Below are 12315 nucleotides of genomic sequence, written 5' to 3' on the forward strand. Positions count from 1 at the left end.
CCTGTGGGGCCAATCCGCCCATCTCTGGTTGCAAGCTGCCAACCTCTGGTACACAGCAGGCTTTCTTCACATCTGGCCCATTGTTTCCATACCCGTATTGAAGCACAAGGGCCAGTGTTTGCCCCATACAATCTTCCACTTGCACCATCCATTGGCTGAAACCCTGTTGTTTCGCATAGTCTGTTGCGCTAGAGTAGGCCCACGGAATCAGTGAGAATTTGGTGAGTCAACGCCACCTTCATTTGCACTTATTCCAATGGGCCTCTTGTAGCGGTGACTTATTTTAACCCAGTAAATTGCAACTGCGGGTGGCGCTGCGGGTTAAACCGCAGAAGCCTCTGTGCTGCAGGGTCGGAAGACCAGCCGTCGCAAGATCAAATCCACCCGATGAAGGGAGCTCCCATCACTTGTCCCAGCTCCTGCCAACCTAGCAGTTCGAAAGCATGTAAAAATGCGAGTAGATAAATAGGTACCAACATGATGGGAAGGTCACGGCGTTCCGTGTCTAGTCGCGCTGGCCACATGACCACAGAAACGGTCTACGGACAAGCGCTGGCTCTACGGCTTGGAAACGGGGATGAGCACCGCGCCCTAGAGTGGACTAAATCTCAAGGGCAACCTTTACCATTACCTCAATTGCAACTAGAGGAGGACCTTCTGAATCAATTGAACAGTTGACTCAGCAAATCCTCAGTGGTCCCGAGGACCTACTCTAGTGCAACGTACAATGCTAAGCAACAGGATTTTAGCCAGTGAGACCAAAATCTCGCAATTATAAAAGTCATTAAAAAGTTACAATTATTCCCCCACAAGAGCTAAAGTTATTCCTTGTTTCAGGACAGCCACAAGAAAAAGGAATGACTTTCACCTAATTTGTTGTTTGTAGCTAGGGACCTCCAACAAAAAGCTTTTGTGGCATATGGAAGGTGAGCAAGTTTTACTTGGTGTAACTCTTCTTCTGCTGCAGCCTCCTTCTTGAGATGCAGAGAACGTGGTCTCAATAAAGCACCGATTCCCAGCATCTGGGTCCCCAGATGTTCTTGGGCTAAAACTCCCGGAAGCCTTTTCACCCCTTGCTGTGCTGGCCAGGATTTTTTGGGAGCTGTAGTCCAAGATAATGTGGGTTACACAAGGTTGGGAAGCATTGCAGTCAAGGCTAGGAGGGGCTGAGTAGAGGCCACTGAGGCCAGAGTCTGTGCACCTGAAGAAATGACTGCAGTCCCACAAAAGCAGATGCAAAATCAAATTTGTAGTATTTCAAAGAATCCGAAGACTTTTCGGTTGTTGTTACATTCTGCTGTCTGCCTCTCTAGGAGGAGGCACTTCCAAGCTCTCTTCAGCACTGCTGGGAGTTGCAGTTCAATCCTATCTGGAGGATCAGGGGTTCCCTACTCAAGAGCTACAATCCTTCTTGAGAAGGGGTTACGATGGTGCTGAGAAGGGAAGCTTGGCCAGTCAACAAAGAAGGGTGGCTTTGGAACTGGCTAGTCCCCCTGCTTCCCAGCTGAGCTGTTGCTGCCTTGGCCATCCTCACCGTCTGTTGCCCCCCTTCCTCAGGCTGGACTATTGTGACGAAGCGGTGAAGGACCCTGAGCAGGCCCTACCTGTGGACATCCACCAGCCTCCGCCATTCGTGCACAAGATCCTGCAGCTGAGTGGTGTCCTGTTCTACTATGAGGATTTCTCGGAGGGGAGTGGCTCTGCGCCATCCCCTGTCCCAAAGGTATGTCCACGTGGGGCTGACCCAAAGCCAGACACCCCCGCTCCTCCCACCAACTCCGGGCCCTTCCGATTTATCCATCCCCAGCCGGCTGTGAGGGGTGGGAGTCGTGGTCTGGTCCATTCAGGTAGGGCTGGAACCCCCCATCATTCTTGCCACGGCCGTAGGCTCACTCTGTTTAGAAACGCCCTGATCTTCTCCCGCTCACTCAGGAGGAAGCGGACGCATCTGCCTGCCGAGAAGAGGAGGCCTCCTCCAGCCCTTTGCTTCAGATCGGCAGCTGCTCCGGATACACAGAGATGAGAATCAAGCTGAAGCAGAATGAGGCCTTTCCCGGACCCAAGGTCAGCCAGACAGAGGTCGTTGGTTCATTGGCTAGGTTCCTTATCAAGCTTTTTCTCCAAAGAGCTCCGAGCAGCTTGCCATGTTCCTTGGCAGCAAGACTCTGCAAAGGGGATTAAGCCACCTGGGTTGCTTTCGGGAATTTGAACCCAAGGCGTCTCCGTCTTTGTCTAACCTGCTAGTCCCACGGCAGGGACAGCCGGCACGTGTGGTCTTCCAAAAGCTGCTGGGCTGGAGCTCCTCGATGCATTGGCCTCTGAGCGGGATGGGACTAGCAGCCCAGTGGCATCAGGTGAGCCTCAACCTAGGCCACCCTCCTGTGCTAGGCCCCACGCGGACTCTCCACTCTGAGGACGGGCGGACGGCGCCCCTCAGCTTACGTTTACAAGTTTTTTTTCTGGGAGATCTAGATCTCTTGGAGGAGCAGAAGGTGGAGAAATTACTTTTCAGCCGTGCCGGCCAGGGGTTTGTGGGACGACTTTTTCCCAACGTCCCTTTTCCCTGTATCTGGGTTTTTGGAGTCGATCCCTCCCTCGACAGCCTTGCTTCTGCTCCAGAAGGAGAAGGTTCCTCAAAGTGCTCCCCTGGGTGTCCTTCCAAGGGGGATTAGGTCCGTTTGTGGAGAGTTGACCCGTCCTTGGCTGCACTTCAGGATAACTGGACAGAGAGTCTCTGCAGGGGTGAGATGGGGCCGGGGGGGGGAGCAGCATGAGGGGAAGAAGTGTAGACCCTGCTATTTCTCCCTCCAAGGAGCATGCACACACACATTTTTAAAAAAAAACGAAAAACTCCTCTTGTGTCCTCAGAGACTGCGGAAAGGAACATTTCCATGTTTTGGGGGGATTCCAGCATTCCCCTGCCCCACCATTTAAATTTTTTTTTGGGGGGGGACACACTAGTGGACAAAAGGGAATTTTTCCAGCTAAACCTTCCCCATACTTTTGCAAAGAAAAAAAAAACAGCCTTTGGGGCTAGAGATGACAGGTGTGTCCCCTTCCCTGCAGATCCAAGGATGGGCACCCTGCTCTTGGGTCATTCGGGGCCAGCGATGCATCCTACAGGCTGGGGCAGCAGGAGGAGACCCCTTCCGCCCTTGTGAAAGCTGAGGTCTCCCTAGTGAGCAAAATCCTAAGTGGTGGGGATCCAGTTCCCCCCCCCCCAATAGGCCTGCAGGTTCTCCCTCCCTCCCCGGTGAGCCTTGCCAGAGTGTGATGGAGGGAAGACTTACAGGTGGTGGCCTGGCGGGGAGGGGGTGGACAGGGCCGGATCCCCACCGCTTAGGATTTTGCTCACTAGACAAGCCCTCGGACTTGTCACAGCTGTATAACGGAAGCTATTGGAGGAAGGAATTCTTTGTCGTTTCCCTCCCCCCCCCACCGTAGCAGCCTTTGGTTTGATGCAGCAGAAATTTTCTTGGGGGGGGGAGAAAGATGGAAGTAATGCTCCTCATAATCATGTTGTTTTTGCAAGTCCTGAGGTACTCTTTAGACCCCCTGCTCCCTTTGTAAAATACGGCCCCAAACAGTGAATGGTGCATCTGGCAGGAGTCGCTCTCCTGTAAAACAAAGCACGCACCCTGCACCTTGTTTTCACATTTAGAAACATGTTTTCTGAAAACTGGACCTTCTGGTCCCTTCTGGTTTCCTCTGAAAGGCCTGAGGCAGCCTGTGGGAGTTCAGCATGGTGGCCACTACAAGATTGTTCTTGGGGCCACTGCAGGTGACCACGCCGATACAAGGATCTGCTTCCTTTCCACTGGGTCAGGATGAAGACTGGGAAGTGGAGCGGGGGGATGTTTCACTTTTAAAGATGCCACCGTGCCCAGTTGGTGTGGTCTCTGTGTGTGTGGCGGGAGAAGAAGCTTCCGTTTCCTCCCCGCGTACCTCCTCTTCCTTTCTCGTGTCGGCCGCTCTTGTCTCTCAAGGCAGGCAAGGACTTTTCTTCTCTTTGAATGTTCTCTGCCTCCCCGCAGCTGGAGTTGGATGGCAAGGCGGGATCGCTGCATCTCTTGCTGGCCCCTAAGCAGATCTTTTATTTGCTAGACCTTCTGACGTCTCTGAACCTCTCAGGTGAGCCTTGCCAGAGTGAGATGGAGGGAGATCCGTCAGGCGGAGTCCTGGTGGTGGTGGTGGTGGGGGCTGGATCCTCACCTCTTGGGATCTTGTTCACTAGAGATGCCGCTGCTTGTGCTAAACCGGCCCAACTGTGTCAGACATCTCCTGCAACCCCCCCCACAGCCTTTTGGCTCTGGTTTTATGGGGAGTGCCCTCCAGCACATCTGGAGGAACCCGGGGCAGAGCTGTTGAACTTAACACCTTGGGAGAAGTGCCTCAAGCCTTTTCCTAATCCATTTTTCTTCTTCTTCCCTTTGCCGCCAAAGAACCCAGTACCCTGAAAGAACAGCTGAGCAAGAATCGCCCCCTCGACTCGGAGGACTTGAAACTCATTGAACAGGACCTCAGCCAGCAGCTGCATTCGGGCTTTGGGGCCCCGGCCTCCCGTCTGGAGGGAATGGAGACTTGTGCTGGACTGGAGAACGGAGGTGACTGTTTGGGGGGGGGGGGGGAGGTCTTAGGCAGGTTTGGGAGGGGCCTCTCCTCTGCTCTACCTTCTACTGCCATCAGAATTGCTAAAAGATTTGAATCCCCCCCCTCCAGCATGCTTCCTTCTGAAGGAGTCTAGATCTTGACTTCTCGGTTTATAGAGTCGTGGAATTGTAGAGCCGAAAGGGGCTTTTGGAGATCATCTAGTCCACCTCCTGCCACCGCAGTATTTCAAAGGCATGGGTGTCTTGAGCACTCGAATAAGTCCCATCCAGTTCAAAGTATGCCAGCTGCTCTCTGTGTTTCCCAAGGGAAATCTGTGAAATTGCTCTACCACATGCCTTTCATTTCCTTCCTCTTTAGATCTGGCTTGAGAGGGGTAAGAATTTCAGTTCAGTTCATTCCTGTTCAGAGTTTCCCAAATACTCATGAAATCATTAAATGGAAAGAGAAATGAGCAGGAGAAAGGAATTGTGGGAGGATCCAGGAGATTCCTCCATCCAGGCCTAGGACTTGGAGTGTTTTGTAAACAGCTGGTTTGGAATCCCAAAAGTTCTTCCCCGGATCCTGAGTGGTCCCCAACCTTGGGCCTCCAGGTGTTCTTGGACTACCACTCCCAGAAGCCTTCACCACCACTTCTGCTGGCCAGGATTTCTGGGAGTTGAAGTCCAAGAACATCTGGAGGCCCAAGGTTAAGGACCACTGCTGTAGTTGACACAGGTCATCTCGAGGTACTTTTTGGGCCTCTTCTTTTCCTGTGTGAAAGGACAGGTTCCAGTTTGGGCAACCTCTGGGTGTGGACAAGATTCTTGGTGGGTCCCTTTGCTGCCCTTTCCAGGCTAGTTCCCCATCCTTCAGGAAAGCGATTCCTGCTGCCTTCCCCTTGGGGTACTTCAGGTAAAAACACCCCGCTGTGCCTGCTCCCCCGCCCCTTCCTAGAGGTGCTCAGGGGCAGCAGGCACCTCCTCCCTCCCTCCCCTAACCCCAAATCTGCCATTCCCTTTCAGAGATGTTCTTCTCCATGGCGCGCATGTCGAGCAGCGTGACCTCCGTGCGCTCCCTCAGCGAACTGTCCGACGCTGACCTCGAGTCCTCCGCCCACAGCGACGCTAGCGGCAGCCACCTACCGGCGCCAGCCTTTGCCCCGGGGGTAAGAGCGTGGGCCTGGGTTTGGGGAAAGTGCCCCGGCTGGGTCAGCTGCCTGGCACAGTGCTTCTGGCGGTTCTCGCTCTGTGGGATTGCCGACGTGGCCTCAGTGGACGCGGGGTGTTCAGAACAATTGCTTGCTGGGTTTTACTTCCAGGGATTCCACTGCCATCTTTTGAGGTCCTTGAAACTTTCCGCAAATTGTTAATATAACAAGAGGGCAGCTATAAGACAGAGGCAGAGGACTGACAGGTTTTTTTGGACTTCGGAGGGCTCAGCTCTCCTGACGCCCCCAGGTTTTTTGAACTTGAAAAATCTGTGTGTGGCCTTTTGGAGACAGTTTAGTGATGTTTCCCTACTCCCCACTTGACCTGTTTTAGGCCCAGAGAGACCTTGACTAGTCCCCCCCCAGCCGTAAAACAGATTGGAGGCAAACCTGTGAGAGGGCAAGAGGCCTGTTTGAATAAGCAAAAAAAAGTAGATGGAGGCCCTCTAGCAGGGTCCATGGGGCCCTGGGGGTTTCATTTGACCCCATGTAGTGCATGACCCATCTTTGCTGGCAGGGACCAGAGACCGGATGGTCCTCTGAAATCCAGAGACCATCTTGGAAATCTGATGGCTACTACCAGGGGTATTGCTGTAGCTCATGTCGCCACCAAAAATTACTAGAAACAAATTAAAAATGATAGGCTGGAGCTTGGGGCTGAAAACAATAGAATGAAATTCAACAAGGATGTGTGCCAAGTCCTGCACCTTGGAAAAAGAAACCAATTTCACATTTACGAGATGGGGGAGACCTGGCTCAGCAAAACTATGAGCGAGAAGGATCTTGGAATTGTTGTAGATCACAAGCTGAATATGAGCCAACAGTGTGATGTGGCTACAAAAAAGGCAAATACTATTTTAGGCTGTATTAATAGAAGTATAGTTTCCAAATCCTGTGAGGTGCTAGTCCTCTTCTATTCAGCACTTGGTTAGGCCTCACCTTGAGTTTTGTGTCCAGTTCTGGACACCACGCTTCAAGAAGGATGCTAACAAATTGAAGGAGAGCAACAAGGATGATCAGGAGGCTGGAAACCAAGCCTGGTGAGGAAAGACTGAAAGAATTGGGCATGTTTAGCCTTGAGAAAAGAAGACTGAGGCTGGCATACAGAGGAGAGGCAAGATCTGTTCTTGATCATCCCAGAATGTAGGAAACACAATAATGGGCTCAAGTTACAAGAAGCCAGTTTTCGGTTGAATACCAGGATAAACTCCCTAACTATTAGAGCAGTGTGACAATGGAACCAGTTACCTTGACAGGTGATGAGTGCTCCAACAGTGGAGGCATTCAAAGAAACTTAGACAACCACCTGGCAGATCTCCTTTGACTCAGATTCCTGCCTCGAGCAGGGGGTTGGACCGGATGGCCTCGTAGGCCCCTTCCAACTTCACTATTCTATGATTCTACGAAATTGCAGCAGCTCTGGGTGGTTCAGGAAGAAGCCACAGATGTCCTCCCATACTATAGAGTGCCAGGGGCTGGCAGTGCCAATTTTGCCCTTCCAGAGATGTCTCTATATTTCAGCACGTAGAAGCAGTGACAGCGAACAGGGGAGAGCAGAAATACATAGAGGTCTCCAGGGGTTGACCCACTCGGGGGGACACGTATTGTCTGTCCTCCAGAGACACATTTGTGCCATCCTCACCTCTTCCCTCTCCCCTCTCCCCACAGCTGATCTTGAGTAGTCCCAGGCGTTTCAGGTGCTCGCCCTTTGCTGCTACCCTTCCTTGCCTCAACAAGATTCCAAGTAAGGAGGTTTTTGCTGTGTGTCAGAGGGGGAAGGTGGGGAAAATGAGAAGGAGAACACGGGGCTGCAAAAACGCCCCATTCTCTCATCCGAACCGCTTCAAGGGGAGGTGGCAAAATGCAAACCCCCAGCGTCTTTGGGGGCTTCCGACTGAAGGCCAGCTAGGGGATTTGAGGAGTTGTGGTTAAGCCCCTCTGGGGGGCACCCGGTGGGAGATGTTGCTCTTTGCCGTCTCTGCTATTGCTGACAACCGAGGACTTTCTCCAGTATCATCAGACAGGCCAGTACAGGACAGGCTGCCTTTCCCTTCAGGCACGCTTTCCCGCACTGATGGGCTTGCCTGGGCAGGGTTTGGAAACCCTTTTTGGTACTGCTCTTGTTCTTTTCCCTTTTTCTTTCCTTTTTCTTTTTTTGGTGTAACATTTGCTTGATCTTTTTTAGTAGTTGTATACTTACTGTTTTAAGTTCTAAATGATGTCAGCCACCATGGGTCCTTTTTAAGGAGAAAGGTGGGATAGAAGTGAAAGAAGGAAAGGGAAGGAAGGAAGGAAAAGGAAAGGGAAGGATGGGTGGAAGGAAGGAAAGAAGGAAGGAGTGTCCCAGGGTGGCATCCTCACCCTGTGCAAATGTTGTAGCCTCACCTGTGTCCAGAGGTTGGAAAAGCTCTCCACCAGACGGTGGTGCAATGCGTGGGAGGGGGCTCTGCTTGGTGCCAGAACACCAGCTTTGTGAAAGGGGCCGGATCCAGTCCTCAGTCTCTCCACTTGTGAAAGGACCAGGAGGTCAGTGGTGAGGAGAAGGGGAAAGGGGCCAGCTGGAGGCAGTTGACAGCATGGACATCTTCCTCTTCCTTCCGGTTTCAGGTAAGGCCAGCCAGCCGCCACCTCCCTCTCTGGACAGCCAGCACCCGGAGACGCTGCTGCGTTTGACGATTGGGGGGCTCACTCTGACCCTCCTGCACCAGCCCCCGGATCGTGCCACCCTGGCCGTCCTCAGCCACCCTCTGGCTCAGCGTTTCTTCTCCCGGCTGGGGGATCTGAAGGACTCTGCCTTTGGCGGCCGGGATTTCCAGCCTCTACGCCAGTGCTTTGAGCAGGCCTGCCCGCAGAGCCACATCAGGTAAGGAAAAGGAGAAAAGGACCCCAGATTCCCCAGACTTTTTCTGGCTTGTTCTGCCAGGCCTTCAGCTGCCGTGTTATTCAGAAAGTTTCTCTTCAACTTTTTTGGGGCGGGTGCTGCGGAGCATAAGGGCAACAGGCTGAAATACAAAAACTGGGAGGGGGGAGGAACAGCATGTGAAGTTTGAAAACAAACTAAACCTCACTCAGTTAAACCAGCTGAAATCTACTGAAATGAGTGAATAACAGGAAATTAATTTATTTTATTTTCTATTGGTTTCTCAAGCAAATCAGCTCTCTCCATGAGGGATATAAAAGGGAAATTTACAGCTATATATAAAAGTTCACCAATCCCGGTCAAACAGACTGAATTGACCCAAACAACTGAACGGTTTTGGCTTCCAAGTAAAAACGTTAATAAAACAATAAAATACAGTGGTGCCTCGCATAGCGATCGCTCCGTTTAGCGACGAAATCGCTTTGCGACGCATTTTTTGCGATCGCTTTGAGAGGTTCCCTGTGGGGGAATTTCCCTTTGCAATGATCGGTTCCTTGCTTCGGGCACCGATCATCGCAAAGTGATGATTTTTTAACAGCTGATCGGTGGTTTCAAAATGGCCACCAGATAAACAAAATGGCCGCCCGCTGTTTTCTGGGACAGATTCCTCGCTTAAGAGGCACCAGAAATGGCCACGCTATGGAGGATCTTCGCTGAACGGTGAGTTTTAAGCCCATAGGAACGCATTTTATGCGTTTCTATGGGCTTTTTTATTTCACATTGCGACATTTTCGTTCTGCAGTGATTTTTGCGAACGAATTAACATCGCAATGCGAGGCACCACTGTATCAAGTTTTCAACAGGAAAACATGCCCTGTCATCTTCAGGATACAAACGGCGTACTAACTACATTGCACACACTGGGAGATTTTTCTTCTTGGCGCAATCTAAGATAATGCTGGTGCTCTTTTGTTTTGAATTTCAGTGCTAAAGAGGGTTGGTATCAACACTTGTTTTAGATCTTTTAGAAAGATCAGTCAGTGTGTACAGCCTGTGAAGGATTTTGGGAGTGCCAGGTGTTTATGAGATACCACGTTCTTGTGGTTTGACATATAGCAGACAGACGAAAAGAAATGTTGAAAATTTAGGCCAGGAGCATCAGCATCATCTGCTTTTATGGAACAAAAAAGCTGATTCAATCACACTCCTGAAATTTGAGACTGATAAGAGTATCTTTAGAGATACGTGTGAGAAGTAATGTCTTGAACTGTGAAGAAGGGCAAAGACTTAGTGGTTCATGGCTTCTAATAATTGACCTCATTAGGACAGCAGTAAGTTGATTAAGCAATTACTCCACCTGGAATATTGTGTGATGTAATCACATTGAGTGTATATTGTCATATGCAGTGTAGTTACTACACCGTTTATATCCTGAAGATAACAGGACGTGTTTTCCTGTCAAAAGCTTGATTTTTATTTATTTAAGTTTTTAGTTGGAAGCAAAAGCTGTGAAGTTGTTCGGATTGATTCGATCTATTTCACTGGGATTGGTCAACTTTTATTATGCTGCAAGAATGTAGAAATTTCTTCAACAGCAAACCCCCGCCGATCAGCTGTGCTTCGGCTCTCTCTCCCCCCACCCCTCGCAGCTCCAACCTCGGCAGGGAGACTGACAGCCTGGGCAGGGAGACTGAGGCACCGCCACGCCACCCTGGCTGAGAAAGACCCTCTGCACCTGCAGAGGGTCTTTCTCGGCCAGGGTGGCGGCGGTGTCTCAGTCTCCCTGCCCAGGCTGCAGCTGCGAGGGGTGGGGAGAGAGAGCGAGCCGAAGCACAGCTGATCGGCGGGGGGTTTGCGCTGATGGCTTCCCCACGATCAGCGCAAACCCCCGCTGATCAGCTGTGCTTCGGCGCTCTCTCTCCCCACCCCTCCCAGCACAGCTGATCGGCAGGGCCTTTAGGATGATCGTGGGAAAGCGCTCCCCCGCGATCATCCCAAAGGCCCAATTTTTGCACAGCTGATCGGCGGGGCCTTTGGGATGATCGCGGGGAAGCGCTTCCCCGCGATCATCGCAGAGTGAATTTTCCCATAGGGGGCATCGCAAAGCGATCGCTCTTGTGATGGCAAAAATTCCATCGCAAAGCAATTTCATCGTAAAATGGAGCAATCACTATGGGAGGCACCATTGTGTGTGTGTGTGTGTGTGTGTGTGTGTGTGTGTGTGTGTGTGTGTGTATTAAAAAGGTCAACAATATAAAAACAGAACTTTATTGTCACTGAAAATATCAGCAACCATTGAAGTTCTTTAAGGACAGGCCTATGTTAGTTAGATTCATGAAATTAGGTCTTGAGACTCCTTTCTGAAAGTAGTCTGGTACACTTCCTGGGGTTAAGAGTATCTTCTATCTGCTCCCCAGTTGTGGATTTATCTACTTGTCAAGTTTGCCTTACAAGTAACTTTGCAAGTTCTCGGTGTGGTGGTCACCCCACCGGCTCTAACAAACCAGCTTCCTTTGTGATTGGGTACATTTATAGCCCAGTTTTCCTCCAACTGAGTGCAAAACGGTGTACAGGACTTTTTTATGCTTACCAGTAACACCCCTGTGAGGGTAGATCATGGAAGGGAAGCCACCCGGGGAGTTTCATGGCTGAGTGGAGACTTGAAATTATTGCCCACATCCTGCTTTGACACAATATTCCAAATATTAAAAAAACACACCTAGTGCTAGCAATTGGGCAATCTCAGCAGCGGCATCCTCTTTGGGGAACAAACTTCCATTAGAAATGAGACAGGCGCACCCACCCCTCCCGCCCTTCTTACAGATTTTTAGAAGATCATTGACGACAGAATTGTTTAGGGAGGCCTTTCGTAACCTCTTATGCCACTCTTTGAGACTTGTATGTTATATTTGTAATTGTAGTTATTGATTAATTCTACAGCAGGACCCCTGTATTCATCGGAACAGTATCTGCTGATTCACTTATCCACAGTCTGAAAATATTAAAAGAAAAATCTTAGAAATACGTATTCCTAAAGATGAAATTACCAGAACTGGCCAATAGAGGGAGCCAGAAACCATGCTGTGTCTTGCATTCACTGCTGAAATAACATTTATTATAATATGTGTTATGTCGCCTTGGAACTGACCCCCCTGTAGATATGGGGGGGGGGTCCTATTGTCCTGGTATATATTTTATCTGTTTTGTTACATTTTATTTAATTTGGTTTGATTTAATTTGTCAGGTGTCAGTCATAGGCCACCTTTCCTGTTTTGTTTTTGCGGTGTTATGTTTAGGATTTCTTTTTGATTATTTTAGGTGGTTATATGTCCCATTATGTAAACCGCCCCGGGGAGTGTTTTCACTAAGTTGGGTGGTCTGGAAACTCTTATCAATAATAAATAAAATGAAACAACCCTTTGGCTCATTTCTCATCCCAGCCCCTGTCTGTGCTTCTCCTGATTCGTGCCTTCCATTTGCCGAAGTGATGGAGAATTTGGCCTTTTTTTTGGGGGGGGGGCGGTCACGGGACTCCAGTTCCCATCACCCTGACTGTTGGCCCTGCTGGGTGGGGTTCAGAGGAGCCGGGAGTCCCATATATGCTATGCGGAGGGCTGGAGGCTCCCCTCCCCTGAGCTACATACAGCTTTGATGATGA

The 12315-nt window shown here is 50.4% G+C and overlaps 1 protein-coding gene across 2 annotated transcripts in view; it reads left to right on the top strand.

Annotated features, from left to right (window-relative positions):
- LOC110071117 (autophagy-related protein 2 homolog A) overlaps positions 1-12315 on the top strand; it is a 61478-nt gene that overhangs the window by 16999 nt on the left and 32164 nt on the right. For both annotated transcript variants that reach the window (XM_072983941.2, XM_072983944.2), the window contains exons 5-11: positions 1558-1723; positions 1933-2064; positions 4035-4131; positions 4443-4604; positions 5613-5755; positions 7466-7541; positions 8405-8660. In XM_072983941.2, coding sequence (XP_072840042.2) covers positions 1558-1723; positions 1933-2064; positions 4035-4131; positions 4443-4604; positions 5613-5755; positions 7466-7541; positions 8405-8660 — 1032 coding nt within the window. The remainder of the gene's footprint in view (positions 1-1557; positions 1724-1932; positions 2065-4034; positions 4132-4442; positions 4605-5612; positions 5756-7465; positions 7542-8404; positions 8661-12315) is intronic.

This window comes from Pogona vitticeps, chromosome 15, assembly GCF_051106095.1.
Source record: "Pogona vitticeps strain Pit_001003342236 chromosome 15, PviZW2.1, whole genome shotgun sequence".
NCBI lineage: Eukaryota > Metazoa > Chordata > Lepidosauria > Squamata > Agamidae > Pogona > Pogona vitticeps.